The sequence below is a fragment of the Chiloscyllium plagiosum genome, chromosome 1 (genome assembly GCF_004010195.1).
Source record: "Chiloscyllium plagiosum isolate BGI_BamShark_2017 chromosome 1, ASM401019v2, whole genome shotgun sequence".
In the NCBI taxonomy this organism is placed as follows: Eukaryota; Metazoa; Chordata; class Chondrichthyes; order Orectolobiformes; family Hemiscylliidae; genus Chiloscyllium; species Chiloscyllium plagiosum.
This window is the reverse complement of record NC_057710.1, coordinates 80863593-80883900: the sequence shown is the minus strand read 5'-3', so window position 1 is coordinate 80883900 and position 20308 is coordinate 80863593. Positions and strand designations below refer to the sequence as shown.

At 41.5% G+C, this 20308-nt stretch overlaps 1 protein-coding gene across 8 annotated transcripts in view; it reads left to right on the top strand.

The window, feature by feature from the left end:
• Nucleotides 1–20308, top strand: part of micu3a (mitochondrial calcium uptake family, member 3a) — a 198456-nt gene that overhangs the window by 22908 nt on the left and 155240 nt on the right. For all 8 annotated transcript variants that reach the window (XR_006311711.1, XM_043690248.1, XM_043690259.1 and 5 more), the window contains exon 2: nucleotides 14448–14601. Coding sequence is in view for 7 of the 8 variants with exons in the window: in XM_043690248.1 (XP_043546183.1) it covers nucleotides 14448–14601 (154 nt within the window). In the remaining variant the exon portion in view is untranslated. The remainder of the gene's footprint in view (nucleotides 1–14447; nucleotides 14602–20308) is intronic.

Below are 20308 nucleotides of genomic sequence, written 5' to 3'. Positions count from 1 at the left end.
GGGAGTCCAGAACTAGAGGGCATAGGTTTAGGGTGAGAAGGGAAAGATATAAAAGAGACCTAAGGGGCAACTTTTTCACGCAGAGGGTGGTACGTGTATGGAATGAGCTGCCAGAAGATGTGGTGGAGGCTGGTACAATTGCAATATTTAAGAGGCATTTGGATGGGTATATGAATAGGAAGGGTTTGAAGGTATATGGGCTAGGTGCTGGCAGGTGGGACTAGATTGAGTTGGGATATCTGGTCAGCATGGACTGGTTGGACCGAAGGGTCTATTTCCATGCTGTACATCTCTATGACTCTATGTCGTGTTCCAAAATAGCCTGTTCACTAGTTGGATCCACAACACATGTTTCTAGGAAACAATACCGATCACACTGTATTCTTCCTTCTGGCTATCTCTGCCAATCTGCCTATTCCCGTCTACAAGAAGATCCCATGATTAATGTATTATAACTTTTGTGTGCCCTCATTTAATGTCACTCCTACCAAATACCTACTGTTAGGCAGCTGAAAGACTATTCCTACCCCTGTTGTCTTCCTCTTAATATTTCTTACCACTGCTTATATGGATGGATGTTTTCCACATCTTTGTCCACTGTCAACCTACTTATATTTTGTAGCCTCTTTATCCTCTTCACAATTTTCTTGCCTATGTTTTGACATCAACAAATTGGTAACCCATGTCTTTCTTCCCTTATTTTCTATTATTTATTAAATTGTAAGCATTTGAGGTCCCAGAGTCAATCCCTGTGGCACACTACTTGTTCCATCTGGCCAACATGGAAAAGTCTCACCTTATCCATTTTTGAGAAGATTTGTAGCTCAGGTTGATTATAAGTATCTAAGTTAGCTCACTGAGCTGGAAGATTTGTATTCAGGCGTTTCATCACCATACTAGGTAACATCATCAGTGAGAGTCTCTGGTGAAGCGCTGGTGGTATATCCTGCCTCTCTATCACCCACCTTAAGAAACCAAGACCTATAAATAGAGAGGTGGAACATACCACCAGCGCTTCACCAGAGACACTCACTGATGTAACCTAATATGGTGACGAAACATCTAAAAATACATCTTTCAGCTCAGTGAGCTAACTTACATATTTAGTCTCTCTGTTAGCTAGTCAATTTTCTATCTGTCAATATGCTGCTCCCTACACTGAGCTTTTGTCTTTCACAATAATGTCTTTTGGAAATTAGGTACAATCCATTCAATGGATTCTCCTTTATCTACAGTATTTGCACTGTCATCAAAGATCTCCAGTGGAGTTGTCAAACATGATTTCCCTTACAAGACCAAGCTGACACTGATTACCTTGAACTTATTTAAATACTTTGCTGTGACCTCTTTGATAATAGCTTGAAACATATTTCAATGATGGATATTTAATTAATTGGCCTTTAGTTTCCTGCATACTGTTACCCGCACTGTTTTTGAATAAAGGCATTGTATTTGCTACTTTTCATCTAATGGGGTCATCTCTGAATCATGGGAATTTTGGAAAATTTAGAATTTAAAATTTAAAATCAATGTCGTATTTTAAGACCGTAAGATCAAGTCTGATAGCCCACAGCTCTGGCAATTCAGTATGACATCTCTGGTGATTATTCCTCCCAACCATCCATTTCTGATTTATCACCGCTTCTGCCATGTAAATTACCTATTCAATTCATCATCGTTTTCTTTATTTCCCATTATCAGTTCTCTAGGTTGCCTTTTTAATGACCAAAGTTCACTTTAAATTATTTTTAAAGTATAGAAATGCTTACTATCACTTATTTCTATCTAGCTTTCTCTTATACTCAATTTTCCCTCTTCTTTTTTGATCAGTTTGCTGTTTATTATATTCTGTCCAATCTTCCAACTTGTCACCCATATTTGCATAATTGTATGTTTTTTCTTTAAGTTTAATATTGTTTAATATTGAAAATTTCTACTTAACAGTGGATGGTAGGTCTGTACCTTGGAATTTTGTCTTCCTTTTTGCATTCTGTGTACTCTGCAACTTCCCTCAATGTTGGGCACTGCATCTGGGTTATCATGCCTTTAGGCTAATTTGCCAATTAACTTTAGCCACTCTGCCTTCATGCCCTTACTTAAATTCAAAAACTAGTGTTTTACCCACTAATCTCTCTTCCTCAGTCTAAACATAACATTATAGTCACTATAACTTAGGTATGCCTTCAATATGATATCATTAAGTCCTACCTTGTTACGTATTACAATGCCTACTGTAATCTGCTCTCTGGTTGGCTCCAGACCATGCCGTTTTAAGAAACTATCCCAAAAATGTTCGATGAACTCATCTAGGCTGTCTTTATCCATTTGACTTTTACAGTTTGTATGCAGATTAAAATTTCCAGTGATTATTACTGTGCCTCTCTGACAAACTCTCTCAAATTCTTCTTTCTGCACCACTCTGCCATGTGGTTACTGGTAGGGGTTCTGTACACTCCCCCAGGTGACTTCTTGCCTTTATAATTTCTCATATCTACCCAAACTCTTTCCATGCTGTGTTTTCCTGAAGTTGGATCATTCTCTATATTGTGCTACTAACATCATTAACTAACAGCACCATTGTTCCATTTTTTTCCTAGACAGCTGTACTTCCTAAATGTTGGGCAGCCTTCCCAAACCATGTTATCCCACAACTGGGCGGCACGGTGGCACAGTGGTTAGCACTGCTGCCTCACAGCGCCAGAGACCCGGGTTCAATTCCCGCCTCAGACGACTGACTGTGTGGAGTTTGCACATTCTCCCCGTGTCTGCGTGGGTTTCCTCCGGGTGCTCCGGTTTCCTCCCACACTCCAAAAATGTGCAGATTAGGTGAATTGGTCACGCTAAATTGCCTGTAGTGTTAAGTGCAGGGGTAAATGTAGGGGAATGGGTCTGGGTGGGTGCGCTTCGGCGGGTCGGTGTGGACTTGTTGGGCCGAAGGGCCTGTTTCCACACTGTAAAGTAATCTAATCTAATCTAAACTTTGTCCTGTAATCGCTATCCGGTTATAACTATTTCTATTTGCTGTGTTTATCTGTTCATTCTATGTTGATCTATGTGCATTCAGAAACAGATCCTTTAGTTTTATACTTTTATCCTTTTAGTAAGTTCCAGCCCTAACTGTAGGTCAACTCTTGGATTCATACTTCCTGCCCCTCCCTGTTATGGTCTGTTTAAGTTTGATTACAGGAAATGATAATTTGATTATTAATATATTTCTCTCTGACCTTGACTCTTTGATTTACCACATCTGACCATATTTGATCTCTTACCCACACTAATTAGTTTAAAATCCTCTCTACTTCCGGAGTTATGCTGTTGGCAAGAACACCATCTCAATCACTGTTCAAGTGGGGATCATCCTATTAGCATAGATCGTACTTTCTCTGGTACTAATGCTAGAGCCCCTACGAACCGGAAGCCACTTCTCTCGCTCTACTCTTTGAGCCACTTATTCATCTCCCTAATCTGATTTCTGCTATTCCAATTTGCACATGGCTCAAATAATAATCTAGAGGTAACAATCTATGAAGTTCTGCTCAATGTAGCACCTATCTCATCCACCTCACAAAGGTGGTGGTTCTGCTGGTACCTGCATGAATCACATGTTTATGGACCAGAGCAGACCCCCTCAAAATATTTTAAAAAGGTAGCCTTGATTCCAGCTTTTTCTTATTTTAAAGGCAGATGTGAGTGGATATTCTAGGTGTGATGCAGCTGGTCAAACCACTCAACTTTAAGCAAAACAGAATTTATTTAGATACTATAGTTGAAACATGAACAAAAGAAAATGGAATTTAGAATAACTTAACTATTGGAAAACTTAACTGACCCGACACAGCAACTTAACCTTGTTAAAGTGACAACATTGTCACCCCATGATAACTGGGTCCTTCCCCTCCCACTGCAAGTTCCTCTGACACCCTGAACGTGGGCAGGCAACACAGCTATCTGGATTTGAGTCTTTACTGCAGAGGACAGTGTCAGACCTCCTCCTAGAAGGTAGCTATTTTCATTATATTCCATCTTTTTGCCTCTTTTGAATGGTACCATAGTCAGAGAACTCATCTACTTTGCAGTTTCATTCACACAAGGTGGAAGGACATTAGACTTGTTGAATAATTGCAAAGGGTAAGGCTCTTATACTCCTGACCTCCTGTCCTCTGAGTCAGCTCACCTATTTCCCTGGCAGTCAGACTCTTGTGTCTCTTAATATTGACCATTTCAGACCACTGAATGCTAAAAGGTCTATGTACCTCCTGGTATAAAGAATCCAGGCAATCTTTCTCATTTGCAATATGTTGTCGTTTGTCTGTAATATGTCTGCAGTTTAATATCTGGCTAATAGACTTTGAACTGAAACTGCTTAAATGTCAAGCACTTGCTGCAAATGAGTTTGCTCTGCACCTAACTAGCAGCGAAGAGCTCAGTGTGCTTAATCAATGCTACATCACCTGTCCTGCTATTCTTTAAAAGGGAGAATAGACACTCATCTGAAAAAGAACAAAATGCAAAGGCTGGCTAATAGCAAGCGTGAAATGCTCATTCAAAGATACCAAACACAATGAGCTGAGTTTTCACCTTTGGCACTGTAGTATTTCTGAGATTCTGAGAGCTCATTATCTGAAGGATGCCTGCAACGATTCATCTAGCTGCCAGGGAAGTCTGCAACAAATTCATCCTGGCTCATTTCAGCTAACCCAAATATGTGAAGCTTGTTGACACAATGCTAAATCTACTGCCCATGCCTAAAACATGAAATTCAGCAGGCAGTGATCTCCATTTCATTTGCACCTTTTGTTCATTTTTTACTCTGGTCATACCATTCTCCTCCAAACTCATGTTCGTTTGGCAGTTGGAAAGTAATGGTGGACATGACTGGGTAATCAACATTTGAAATAAAATGCATGATTCCTTCCTATTCACTCAACAAATTTAGAATTCTTGAACCTTGCTAATTTAATTAGTGGTCATGCCTTCAGCAATCTAGGCCATAAACTTTGAACTCTTTCCCTAAATCATTCTATTCTCTTCATTAAAACATTCCTTATAGCATGCCTTTTTGGTCATCTGCCCCAATACCATCTTTTTGTGGCTGATTGGCATATTTTGCTTTATAAATCTCATGTCAGTTGTCTTAAAATGTTTTGTTACAGTAAAGAAAATATAGAAGTAAATGTTCTCATGAGCATGTCCTGCCAATGGACAAATGTCCTGATTATTCTAGGTGACCATAAGAAGCAACTGAGTGTAATGGCTTTGGATTCTTGCAGTTCTCAGTTGTTATAGTCTCAAGGTTCAATTTTGAACCCAACCTTCCACTCCCACCCAGGCAACTCGGCTTTCCAATATGACTGTGATATTTGACATTTCCTTGATTTATGTGGAAGATTGCTTATAAATTTCCTATTCAGAAAATAGGACAAGAGAGCAGAGTATCTCTGCTAGGATATATGAAAAACAAAGTTACTAGGAATTTAGGGAACTGATAAGCATCTGCTACCTCCAAAAGCCAGTGTAGAATACAGATGTCTACACAGATTATGTGACATTAGTAGATTGGATAGAGCCAGTGTCACATGAACATTAACTCCATTAGAACCATTACCTAATACAACACGACTTCCTGTGAACTACACTGTTTTGTTTACCCGCTCTGTTCCCTGGAAAGATGAGCAGTGAGGAGAAAGCTACTGTTGCTTCTGCTCCTTTTAGATATTTCTGTTGTTGGCTCTCAACTAAACATAAAGTTCATACAATATGAGCAATACCCAATAGATTACATTGACAAGAATGAGGTGGGATCATTGAGCTCAGTTGTTTGGATGGCTAGTTTGTGATGTAGAGTCACACCAACTGCATGGATTCAATTCCCACACCAGCTGCGGTTTTCATGAAGGACCTCTTAACCTCTCCCCTTGCCTGAGGCTTGGTGACCCTCGCGGTATAAGTCACCAGCACCAGTTATCTCACTCCTATAGTGACAATACAATGGTGACTTGACAATATTTGAGCTCAGGCACACAAGCCTTCAATGTAACAAAAGTAACCTGTTAAGTTATGTAATTATGTCCTCTCAGTGCATAACATGAGCAAAAGCTTTTCTTTTGCCTAGTATTTCTTCAGCTCCCTCAATTCCAAACTGCTCTCTGCAAAATGTGGCCCATGTCCTGATTTCACAGTCTCTTTACCATCCAGATGGTTTAAATTGCAAAGAACATACCTTTTTTATTTTTCTTCTTGTTGAATTGTGGACCTAAGTGGGAAAAGGATGACTGTAAAAACAAATTACTGGAATTCATTGAGTTGTGTTTGTAATATTGCTTTGATCAAGCAGTGGGAGAAGATGTCCGAGGTGATACAGCACTTTGAATGAGCGTGCAGGGTATGTTTCACCCAGAGACGGGTTGTTGCTTGGTTTATCCTATCTGGGCAGTTGTGGAGGCCAGAAGTCATCAGCATAATCATCAACTCTGGCATCTTGTGTGTGAATAATACAGAGGCAGAAAGTGAGGGCTGCAGATGCTGGAGATCAGAGTCGAGACTGTGTTGCTGGAAAAGCACAGCAGGTCAGGCAGTATCCGAGGAGCAGGAGAATCGACATTTCAGGCATAGGCAGAAGGTCTCTAGATTACAAGAGACACCAGCGCGTGCGCGCGCTCTCTCTCTCTCTCCCTCTCTCTCTCTCCCTCTCTCTCTCTCCCTCTCTCTCTGTCCCTCTCTCTCTGTCCCTCTCTCTCTCCCTCTCTCTCTCCCCGTCTTGCGCTCTCTGTTGTCTTTAACCAGAGCAATTATTATGACCACTGCTATGTCGTCAGCAAAGAACTGAAAGGATCTGGAAATAAGGACATTGGAGATCAGAAGATCTTGGAATAAGAAAGGGAGATGGCATCAAATTCTGTCGACTAGTGGCATTGAACTGTTTCCCCTGTATTTTCTTGTCCCTTGATACCATAACTTGTTTGGTCTATCTGCATGTCTATGCAGGAGTTTAGAAAGGCGATAGAACTTGAGCTAGTAGGGTTACGTTAATAATTCATATTTGTTTGCCTGTGGTTAGAATTGATTTCTGTGATATATAGTCATTTTTTGTTAAGTACAGATATCTGGTCAGCATTTTCTGTTAACCTTAATCCATAAAACAGGTAAATTGGAGACGTATTTTGGCTGTAAAGGCATGTAAATACAGGGTGTACTGCAGTAATTCATCAAGTTTATTTTCAGCAGCACCCTCCAGCCTCTGGTGTCTGTCACAGCAGTCCACAACCAATAATATTGCAGAAATAGCATAATCTCCAAGTTCGTCTTGCAGTCAAATATCATGCTGACTTTGACATATCATTGTTCGTCATGAACAGACAAATTTCTGGTATTGAGGACATTGGCTGTAATGCAATAAGGGGGTACATCGGGTTCCAAGAGATCAATTGTGTTAGGGGACTCTCTAATCCAAGGTACAGACAGACATTTATGTGGCCAGCAGCGGGAAATCAGAATGGTGCGTTTCTTTCCTGGTGCCAGAATTAAGGATGTCTTAGAAAGGGTGCAGAATGATCTCAAGGGGGAAAGGGGCCAGCAAGAGGTCATTGTCCATATTGGAACCAATGACATAGGAAGGGAAAAGGTTGAGATTCTGAAGGGAGATTACAGAGAGTTAGGCAGGAATTTAAAAAAGAGGTCCTCGAGAGTAGTAATATCTGATTACATCCGGTGCTATGAGCTAGTGAGGGCAGGAATAGGAGGATAGAGCAGATGATGGCATGGCTGTGGAGCTAGTGTATGGGAAAAGGATTCACATTTTTGGACCATTGGAATCTCTTTTGGGGTAGAAGTGACCTGTACAAGAAGCATTGCACCTAAATTGGAAGGGGACTGGCAAGGAGATTTGCTAGAGCTGCTCGGGAGGATTTAAGCTAGTAAGGTGTGTGGAGGGGGGAGCCCAGGGAGATAGTGAGGCAAGAGATCAATCTAAGACTGGTACAGTTGAGAACAGAAGAGAGTCAAACAGGGCAGGCAGGGACAAGGCAGGACTAATAAATTAAACTGCATTTATTTCAATGTAAGGAGCCTAACAGGGAAGGCAGATGAACTCAGGGCATGGTTAGGAACATGGGACTGGGATATCGTATCAATTACAGAAACAAGGCTCAAGGATAGGCAGGACTGGCAGCTTAATGTTCCAGGATACAAATGCTACAGGAAAGATAGAAAGAGAGGAGGGGAAATGGCGTTTTTGATAAGGGATAGCATTACAGCTGTGCTGAGTGAGGATATTCCTGGAAATACGTCCAGGGATGTTATTTAGGTGAAACTGAGAAATAAGAAAGGGTGATCACCTTATTGGGATAGAATTATAGACCCCCTAATAGTCAGGGGGAAATTGAGAAACAAATTTGTAAGGAGATCTCTGCTATCTGTAAAAATAATAAGGTGATTATGGTTGGGGACTTTAACTTTCCGAACATAGATTGGGACTGCCATAGTGTTAAGGGTTTAGATGTTAAGTGTGTACAAGACAATTTTCTGATTCAGTATGTGGATGTGCAAAGAGAAGGTGCAAAACTTGACCTACTCTTGGGAAATAAGGCAGGGCGTGTGACTGACGTGTCAGTGGGGGAGCACTTTGGGGCCAGTGACCATATTTCAATTAGATTTAAAATAGTGATGGGAAAAGCTAGATCAGATCTAAAAGTTGAAGTTCTAAATTGGAGAAAGGCCAATTTTGATGGTATTAGGCAAGAACTCTCAAAAGCTGACTGGAGGCAGATGTTTGCAGGTAAAGGGACAGCTGGAAAACGGGAAGCCTTCAGGAATCAGATAACGAGAATCTAGAGAAGATATATTCATGATAAGGTGAAAGGAAAGGTTGGTAGGTATAAGGAATGCTGGATGACTAAAGAAATTGAGGGTTTGGTTAAGAAAAAGAAGGAAACATATGTAAGGTATAGACAAGATAGATCGAGTGAATCCTTAGAGTATAAAGGAAGTAGGAGTGTACTTAAGAGGGAAATCAGGAGTGCAAAAAGGGGACATGAGATAGCTTTGACAAACAGAATTAAGCAAATACATTAAGGACAAAAGAATAATTAGAGAGAGAATGGAGCCCCTCAAAGATCAGCAAGGCGACCTTTGTGTGGAGCCACAGAAAATTAGGGTGATACTAAACAAGTATTCTGCACCAGTATTTACTGTGGAAAAGGATGTGGAAGATATAGAAAGTAGCAAACTAGATGGTGACACCTTGCAAAATGTCCATATTACAGAAGAGGAAGTGCTGGATGTCTTGAAACGTATAAAGGTGAATAAATCCCCAGGACCTGATCATGTGTACACTAGAACTCTGTGGGAAGCTAGAGAAGTGATTGCTGGGCCTCTTGTTGAGATATTTGTATCATCAATAGTCACAGGTGAGGTGCTTGCAGACTGGAGGTTGGCTAATGTGGTGCCAATCTTTAAAAAGGGTAGTAAGGACAAGCCAGGGAACTATAGACCAGTGGGCCTGATGTTGGTAGTGGGCAAGTTGTTGGAGGGAATCCTGAGGGACAGGATGTACATGTATTTGGAAAAGCTAGGACTGATTTGGGATAGTCAACATGGCTTTGTGCATGGGAAATCATGTCTCTCAAACTTGATTGAGTTTTTTGAGGAAGTAACAAAGAGGATTGATGAGGGCAGAGCGGTAGATGTGATCTATATGAACTTCAGTAAGGAGTTTGACAAGATTTCCCATGGGAGAATGGTTAGCAAGGTTAGATCTCACGGAATGCAAGGAGAACTAGCCATTTGGATACAGAAGTGGCTGAAAGGTGGAACACAAGGTGGTGGTGGTAGAGGGTTGTATTTCAGACTGGAGGCCTGTGACCAGTGGAGTGCCACAAGGATTGGTGCTGGATCCTCTACTTTTTGTCATTTACATAAATGATTTGGATGCGAATATATGAGATACAGTTAGTAAGTTTGCAGATGACACCAAAATTGGAGGTGTAGTGGACAGCGAAGAAGGTTATATCAGAATACAACAGGATCTTGATCAGATGGGCCAATGGGCCGAGAAGTGACAGATGGAGTTTAATTCACATAAATGTGAGGTGCTGCTTTTTGGGAAAGCAAATCTTAGCAGGACTTATACACTTAATGGTGAGGTCCTTGGGAGTGTTGCTGAACAAAGAGACCTTGTCACTACATACTAAGGTTCTACCTGTCCCCGGTGTTGCGAAGGATGGGCCTGGCCTCGCTGCCGCAGAACGCTCCGAGTAGTTGGACCGTTCCGTATCACCTGTCCTTCGTGGAGAAATTTATGAAGAAAAACACCTTTGACCACAAGTCCATCAGGAAGTGGTCAGCACGTAGTGTCCTTGAGACCCTTCGGGAAAAGGAGAGGGCGGATCCTTTCGAGCGGTTCCCTGAGCAGACTGTCAAAGCCATTTGGCAGAATGCCTCATCGCCAGAACTTTCAACAAGCACCAAGACATGGCTTGGCTGGTGGTGAGAAGGGCTCTGCCTGTGAGATCCTTTATGTACGCCCGGACTCTCTGCCGCACCGCACGCTGCCCTAGAAGCGGCTGCAGGGGGGACGAGACTGTCGCACACCTCATTCTGGAATGTGCCTATGCAGAGGAAGTCTGGAGAGGAATGCAGTGGTGTTTGTCGAGGTTCATCCCGAGCAGCGCTGTGACGCGGGACTCCGTGCTCTACGGCCTGTTCCCCGGGACGCACACCGAGACGAACATCAACTGCGCCTGGAGGATCATCAACTCGGTGAAGGATGCTCTCTGGGTGGTTCAAAACCTGTTGATCTTCCAGCTGAAGGAGTTGACCCCGACTGAGTGTTGCAGACTGGCACATTCCAGGACTACGTGTTGAGGGACACGCTGAAGCTTGGGGCAGCTGCCGCCAAGTCGCGGTGGGAAAAGACCACCGTGTAACATCTGCCTGCCTAAGAAGAACAGGGGGCCCACGCAGTCATTTGGGCTCTGCTGACGCCTCAGCTCAATGTAATCGCACCAACCTGTAAATAAGAATGATTACTCTGTTTCGATAAGCAAAGAAATGGAATGTGTACATATGTATGACATGTCCAGTTGTATAGATCAAAGTATTTATGAATAAAGTATATTTTTGAAATAAAAAAAAGAGACCTTGGAGGGCAGGTTTATAGCTCCTTGAAAGTGGAGTCACAGGTAGATAGGATAGTTTGATATGCTTTTATTTATTGGTCAGAGTATTGAGTACAGGAGTTAGGAGGTCATGTTGCGGCTGTACAGGACATTGATTAGGCCACTTTTGGAATATTGCGTGCATTTCTGGTCTCCTTCCTATCATAAAGATGTTGTGAAACTTGAAAGGGTTCAGAAAAGATTAACAAGGATGTTGCTAGGGTTGGAGGATTTGATCTATGGAGAGAGCTGAACAGGCTGGGGCTGTTTTCCCTGGAGCGTCGGAGGCTGAGGAGTGACCTTATAGAGGTTTACAGAATTATGAGGGACATGGATAAGATAAATAGACAAAGTCTTTTTCCTGGGGTCGGTGTATCCAGAACTAGAGGGCATGGGTTTAGGGTGCGAGGGGAAAGATATAATAGAGACCTAAGGGGCAACTTTTTCCATGCAGACGATGGTACGTGTATGGAATGAGCTGCCAGAGGAAGTGGTGGAGGCTGGTGTGATTGCAACATTTAAGAGGCATTTGGATGGGTATATGAATAGGAAGGGTTTGGAGGAATATGTGCCAGGTGCTGGCAGGTGGGACTAGATTGGGTTGGAATGTCTGGTTGGTGTGGACAGGTTGGACCGAAGGGTCTGGTTCCATGCTGTACATCTCTATGACTTCATTAAAATAATTCAAGTTCCATGTGAAATATAATTGTGAAGCTACGGTAGTTTAAAAAATGCATATTGTGCCTCACCTACTGGAAAATTGTCATGAAATAGCTTCATGAATGTAATTGAAGTCTCAATATTTCAGACATTTATCTCAATTAGTCCAAAACTGAGACAAAAATGAGCTAAGACATATTATGTGTACCTAATGCGAACCATACTTCGGCTAGTTTTCAATTGGCTCTGGGGCAATCCTGCTTTTTACAGTTGATGTGTCATCTGTAATGGCACGGAAGTCCCAACTTTTTTTCTGCTGCTGTGGTTCTGTTCGCCGAGCTGGAAGTTTTTGTTGCAAACGTTTCGTCCCCTGGCTAGGCGACATCATCAGTGCTTGGGATGCTTTTTTTCTGCTTTTTATTTTTCTCAAAGGCCATATTTGTGTGACACTAAATCAATTTGCAACATCAGAATGTTGATTTGTAGCTCTTATTTGCTTTATTTTCTCTTTTTACTGTAGTTGGTTTATTTGTCTCATCCTTAAATTTCAATTTCACACATGCCTCTCTTGTTTAACTATGAATATTCATTTAGTATTCAAACAAATCACTGTTTTTCACTTACCCTGTCTACCTGTGACTCCACTTTTGACTAACTAAGCCTGCACCCCAAGGTCTCTTTGTTCGGCAACATTCCCCAGGACCTTACCATTAAGTGTACAAGTCCTGCCCTATTTGCCTTTCCAAAATGTAGAACCTCATATTTGTCTAAATTAAACTTCATCTGCCACTCCTTGGCCCATTTGCCCATCTGGTCAAGGTCCCATTGTACTCTGTACTTTGAGATAATCTTCTTGGCTGTCTACTATACCAACAATATTGGTTTCATCTGCAAGCTTACTAATCATACCTTCTATATAAATGACCCAGCATCAATGTTGTTGCATGCCACTAGTGACAGGCTGCCACAATCTGAAAAGCAGCCCACTACGCCCACCCTCTGTTCCGTACATTTCAGCCAATTTTGTATTCAAATTGCTCCCCTCCCTGGATTCCATGTGACCTAACCTTGCGAACCAGACTACCATGTGGAACCTTGTTGAACACCTTGCTGAAGCCCATATCAACAATGTCTGCCACTCTGCCTTCATCTATCTTCTTCATCACTTCTTCAAAAACCTCCAAGTCAGAGACACAATTTTCCATGCACAAAGCCATGTTGACTATCCCTAATCAGTCCTTGCCCTTCTAAATACGTCACTCCTGTCTCTCATAATCCCCTATTTACTTCACGTATGTTAACGTTTTCATCACTCTTGTAATGATTTGAAGTTCACCAACAGTCAGTTGCTTGGTAGTGGCAAAACTGTACTCAGGCTGGTTTTAATTGCTGCTGAAGAAGCTTTTGATTAATCAACCTCAAGCTATCAATCACCTACTGGACAGTGCAGAGCTGATTATCTAATTGCTACCTCCTTGGTAGCTATTTAGTTATGCTCAATGGCTTGTCAAAGTACACATCTCATTGTACATAAAAGATTTTCAATTTCTTGCAGGGAACAGCTCATTGAGCCTACTGAAATATTTATTACTTGGAGAATCTGAATCTTCTCCATCAAGCAGGGATAATTTGTCTCTCTTTGTCGTACTAATCTGCATCTGGCTTAATGCTGTGGATTTCCTTCAATGCAGAAAAAGGAAGTCCAGAATATTTTTCCAAATGAATTTTGGAGAAGCCTTTTAAACTGATCATATTGCAGACTTTTCATTTTGACCATGTGACCAAGTCAGTTGTAATCAGTTAATTGCATGAGTATCTTTTTTTGGAGGGTGTGAATTGTATTTAATCTTCTTGAACTTATAAAAAGACATTTGATTTGAATAGTGTTAACTGGCTGCACAGTGTTTGAAACAGACTTCAGCTAGTTTTTAATTGGCTCTGGGCTAATCTTGCTTTATACAGTTGGTGTGTCATCTGTAATGGCACTGGAAGCCCCATCATTTTCTGCTTTTTATTTTTCTCAAAGATCATACATGTGTGATAGTAAACCAATTTGCATTTTCAGAGTGTTGATTTGTAGCTCTCATTTGCTGTATCTTCTCTTTTGATGTGTTTGCTTTTTCTCATCCTTAATTTTCAATTTTATAAATGCTTCTAATGTTTAAATATCCATGTTCGTTTAGTATTCAAAAGTATTGCAGTTTTTCAGCATGTGCCCTGAAATCATGTATATTTCATTCCTAAAGTTGGGTACTAACGGTAAAACAAAAAGTGTTATAGAAACTAAGCAGGCCTAGGATTATCTGTGAAGAGAGAAATAAAATTAACATTTTGAGTTTGATATGACTGTTTCACCAATGCTGGCAGATCCGAGTTTCTCCAGCACTTTGTTTTTATTTCTGATGTACAGCATCCATAGTACTTTTCCCTTAATGGGTACAAAAGTGTTAGTTGTGATTCTTTTTCATATTTAAGGAGAGTTTTATGGCCGAAGTGTCAAGTGACCTAACCAGAGAGGTGTAGTTATATTTCATACTAAAGAGATTTCTGTATGTTTGTGTATTGCAATAACAGTATCGAGAACGTGAAAAGTATAAAAAGAAAAGTTCATCTTATGGATTTTGTGCCTTACAGAATGTAGTAGAAGAATCTGATATTGAAGATGTGGAACTATACGTTTCTTCCCAAGAACAAAGATTTAGGCTGTTTACATCACTGGAGCATGAAGGTCAGCTATATATGACTCCACGAGACTTTATTGAATCTGTTACTACAGATGAACCAAGAGGTAAGGATATTGTGCTCTCAAATTATTTTAATTATGATCACTTTAAGGAACAGAACAGGAGCTATTATATTGCTAACTGTTTACAATAAAGGCCTATAAAGTTAGCATAAGACAGAAGAGACAATCTGGAAACAAATTTCAGCGAAGTCTAAAAATTGTAAAGGGTTTCAGTTATCCTAATATAAATCAGTGGAGGAATAGTAAAGGCAAGGACTGTGAAGAATTCGTAAAATGTTTACAGGAGAATTTAACAGTGTGTTTCTATCCCAATATAGAAGGAAGCACTGAATCTAGTTCTGGTTAATGAAACAAGACAAATGGAATGTGTTTCAGTGGGAGAACATATAGCTAATCATCATACTATGAATACTTTTAAAATATTAATGGAAGAGGGCAAAAATAATCAAGGGATCCAGTACAGGTGAATTGGAAACTGATGGGCCACAAAAACAGTGGATGAGCAATAATGGGGCTGTCAAGGAAAAGATTATTTGGATAAAAAGTAAGCATCGCTTGACAAGGAGGAAATGTAAGGAATTCAAAGCCAAAACTCTGAGTGAAAAAAGAAGTAAAGGTCAAAAGAAAATTAACTTTCTGATAATTGTCAGGTATAGATTACAATCAAAAATCGAGCACAGTTCAAGGGAAGACTGTTAAAGAATGTAAGAAGGGCAAAGTGTATGAGAAAATATTCATGGTGCCATAAAATACATGCAAAGTTATTTTATTTAAGACAAAAAGGAATTAATTAAAGATTGGGCCAATTAAGACTAAAACAAAAATCTTGAGAAGACCGTGTGCAGGATGGAGCTTCCAAATGAGTATTTTGCAAAACTCTCCTAAAGAAGAATGAAGCTGATATCACCAGAGAGGAGGAACAGTGAAGATATTGGCTGGAATCTTATACTGCTATTGGCAGTGGGAATCAAGGGCTGGCGAGCACACTTAATTTTGTGAGGGCTGAAATATCGGGTAGTGGGATGAAATTACAGATTTGAGGTTGAGGTATATTTGAGGTGGATTGAGCTTCTGGACAACAAGTGGCAGGAACCCAATTTTAATTATTAGTATGTTAAGCATATCATTAAATGATAATTTCACCATGTTAAATTGGAATGAGCCGAGCAGTGACTGAGAAACAAAGCCTTGAGATTCAGACTGGTTAAATGTGATGTGCAGGATGCAAAGTGATCTGGTAAATTTGAATTGAGTAGGACCTACTTTTCTTTTCGCATGGAACTTTTGTAGACATTAGGAGAGGAGATCTTGATGTGTTAAGAATGGGTGTTGGCATTACAAGGAGATTGGGGTACATCTGAAAAAGAGAGGGTGAATGTTGCTGGCTTTCTAAGGAGGATATAGCTGGCTGAGAAGGGGAGGGTGGATTGTGGGCTTTTGTTGGAACAGAGGGAAGAAAGTGGTCGGCCAATATGTGTATATTGAGTTCAAGTATGATTGCGGAGTGATCTGCGAATGGAAAGGTTTGTCCGGGAAGACCAGTTGTGAAGTCCTGAGAATTATCTGTAATGGAAGGCGGGTTGAATATGACTTGGATTGAGGGTGTGGTGTTGGAAAAGCACAACAGGTCAGATGGTATCTGAGGATTAGGAGAATCAATGTTTCCGGCATAAGCCCTTCATTATTATTCCTCAGGAAGGGCTTATGCCTGAAATGTCGATTCTCCTGCTCCTCAATGCTGCCTAACTTGCTGTACTTTTCCAGCACCACATTCTCCACTCTGACTTCCAGCAGTCCTCACTTTCTCCTTAATACGACTTGAGTCAGCTTCAAGGTGGCAAGATCTGTGGTAACATGGAGGTAGGTTAATTGAAAATTAAACTGCATTTATTTCAATGCAAGAGGCTTAACAGGTAAGACAGATGAACTCATGGCATGGTTGGGAATATGGGACTGGGATATCATAGCAATTGCAGAGATATGGCTCAGGAAAGGGCAGGACTGGCAGCTTAATGTTCCAGGGTATAGATGATAGAAAGAGTACAGGGAGGGGGAGTGGCATTTTTGATTAGGGATGACATTATGACTACTTAAGGAGGATATTGCAGGGAATATGTCCAGGGAAGCTATTTGGGTGGAACTGAGAAATAAGGAATGATCACCTTATTGGGAAATTGAGAAACAAATTTCTAAGAAGATCTCAGTTATCTGTAAAAATAATAAGGTGGTTATGATGGGGGATTTTAACTTTCCAAACATAGACTGGGAATGACGTAGTGTTAAGGGCTTGGGTGGAGAGGAATTTGTTAAGTGTGTACAAGGAAATTTTCTGATTCAGTAATATTGCGTGCAGTTCTGGTCTCCTTCCTATCAGAAAGATGTTGTGAAACTTGAAAGGGTTCAGAAAAGATTTACAAGGATGTTGCCTGGGTTGGAGGATTTAAGCTATAGGGAGAGGCTGGGGCTGTTTTCTCTGAAGCGTTGGAGGCTGAGGGTGACCTTGGAGGTTTACAAAATTATGAGGGGCATGAATAGGGGTATATGAATAGGAAGGGTTTGGAGGGATATGTGACCGGTGCTGGCAGGTGGGACTAGATTGGGTTGGGATATCTGGTCGGCATGGACTGGTTGGACTGAAGGATCTGTTTCCATGCTGTACATCTCTATGACTCTATGTGGATATACCTACTGGAGAAGATGCAAGCCTTGACCTACTCTTGGGAAATAAGACAAGGCAAGTGATTGAGGTGTCACTTTGGAGCCAGCGACCATAATTCTATTAGTTTTAAAATAGTGATGGAAAAGGATATACTGGATCTAAACATTGAAGTTCTAAATTAGAGAAAGACCAAATGTGACTATTTTACAAAGGTTGATTGGGGGCAGATGTTTGCAGATAAAGGGCTGGCTGGAAAATGGGAAACCTTCAAAAATGAGAGTCCAGAAACAGTATGGTTTTGTTAGGGTGAAGGGCAAGGCTCATTGGTGTAGGGAATGGTGGGTGACTAGAGAATTTGAGGTTTTGTTTAAGAATCAAAGAACCATATGTCAGGTATAGACAAAGATCAAATGAATCCTTTGAAGAGTATTAAGGCAGTAGGAGTATGCTTAAGAGGGAAATCAGGAGAGGACGTGAGATAGCTTTGGCAAAAAGGGTTAAGCAGAATCCAAAGGGATTTTATAACTACATTGAGACCAAAAAGGTAACTAGGAAGAGAACAGTGCCCCTTAAAGATCATAAAGGCTACCTATGTAGAATGGCAGCAGATGGGGGAGTTACTGTGTTTATTGTGGAGAAGGATATGGAAGATAGAGAAGGTGGGGAAATAAATAGCTACACCTTGAAAAAATGCCATATTATAGAGAAGGTGCTGGATGTTTTAAAATGCATAAAGGTGGATAAATCCCCCAGTCTTGATGAGGTGTGCCCTAGAACTCTGGGAAGCTAGAAAAGTGATTGCTGAGCCCCTTGCTGAGATAGTGGGCGGCACGGTGGTACAGTGGTTAGCACTGCTGCCTCACAGCGCCAGAGACCCGGGTTCGATTCCCGCCTCAGGCGACTGACTGTGTGGAGTTTGCACGTTCTCCCCATGTCTGCGTGGGTTTCCTCCGGGTGCTCCGGTTTTCTCCCACAATCCAAAGATGTGCAGGGTCAGGTGAATTGGCCATACTAAATTACCTGTAGTGTTAGGTAAGGGGTAAATGTAGGGGTATGGGTGGGTTTCGCTTCGGCGGGGCGGTGTGGACTTGTTGGGCCGAAGGGCCTGTTTCCACACTGTAATCTAATCTAATCTAATATAATCTATTTGTAGCATTGATAGCTACATGTGAGGTCCCGGAAGATTAAGGGTTGGCTAACCTTTAAGAAAGGTGGTAAAGCAAAGCCAGGGAACTGTAGACCAGTGAACCTGACATTGGTGGTGGGCAAGTTGTTGGATGGAATCCTGAGGAACAGGATTTATGTTAGAAACTTTACAGATGACCCCAAAATTGGAGGTGTAGTGGACAGCAAAGAAGATTACCTCAGAATAGAATTGGATCTTGATCAGATAGGCCAATGGGGCAAGGAGTGGCAGATAGAGTTTAATTGAGATATGTATAAGGTGCTGCATTTTGGAAAGGCAAATCAGGGTAGAACTTACACACTTAATGCTTAGGTCCTGGGGAGAGTTGCTGAAAAAAGAGACTTTGGAGTGCAGGTTCATTGTTCTTTAAAAGTGGAGTTGCAGATAATAAGATAATGAAGAAGGTGTTTGGTATACTTGCCTTCATTGGTCAGAGCATGGAGTTTCAGAGTTGGGAGGTCATGTTGCAGCTGTACAGGACATTGGTTCGGTCACTATTGGGATACTGTGCATAATTCTGTTCTGTCTGCTATAGGAAGGATGTTGTGAAATTTTAAAGGGTTCCAATAAGATTTACATGGTTGTTAGAGTTGGAGGTTTTGCCCTAGAAGAGGTGGCATAACGGACTGGACCTATTTTCCCTGGAGCATCGGAGGCTGAGGTTTGTAAAACCATGAGGGACATCAATAGGGTAAATGGATAATGTTGTTTCCCTGGGGTGGGGAAGTCTAAAACTAGAGGGTATAGGTTTAGGGTGAGAAGGGAAAGATTTAAGAGGGATCTGAGGGGCAATCTTTTCACGCAAAGGCTGGTGCGTGTATGGAAGTGTTGGAGTCTGGTACAATTACAACATTTAAAGGCATCTGGATGGGTACATGAATAGGAAGGGTTAGAGGGAAAGGCCAAATGGGACTAGATTTATTTAGAATATCAGTTTGGCATGGACGAGTTGGACTGAAGGGTCTGTTTGAGTGATGTTTATCTCTATGACTCTGGAAATCTAAAATTGAACAAGAGTGATAATGGATAACTTCAGGATAATCAAAGGCAGGACAAAGGAATGAGGATAAGGCTGGTAGAGAAAAGGTTATATGTGTCAGAAGGAAGATTTAGAACGACTGCTTTCAGCTCAAGGGTCACTGGTGGTGTCCAGGTACATAACTGTGACAATATGAGGAATTCTCCAGAATACAGGTGGAAGATACAGCTCCAGAGTAGAGCTGGTTTGTGATTGCTATGATGTCATTTATGCAAAGTCTACCCTTCCTTTCATCAACTCTTCTAAGGGCAGACAGGAGGGCCATAAAGACTGTGCTGACCAAGTTTTTGTCTGTCTCTGTCCATAGTTAGGAAGGCAAAATGAGTCAAGTTCACTCAGTACTTCTGTTAGCTAAGCAACGTCTAGTGTAATGGGAGAGGGGTGGAGGAGAAGCAGCAGTTTATCCTCAGCATACCCTGAAATTATTGCTGGCAGGCCTGTTATGTACTGGTTGGAAATGTGTTGCTGGAAAAGCGCAGCAGGTCAGGCAGCATGCAGTTTCTCAGCATACCCTGAAATTATTGCTGGCAGGCCTGTTATGTACTGGTTGGAAATGTGTTGCTGGAAAAGCGCAGCAGGTCAGGCAGCATTCAGGGAACAGGAGAATCGACGTTTCGGGCATAAGCCCTTCTTCAGGAATGAGGAAAGTTTGTCCAGCAGGCTAAGATAAAAGGTAGGGAGGAGGGACTTGGGGGAGGGGCGTCGGAAATGTGATAGGTGGAAAGAGGTCAAGGTGAGGGTGATAGGTCAGACTGGGGTGGGGGCGGAGAGGTCGGGAAGAAGATCTCAGGTTAGGAAGGCGGTGCTGAATTTGATGGATTTGACTCCTCTGGGACACCCGGACCAACCAACACAACCACCCTGT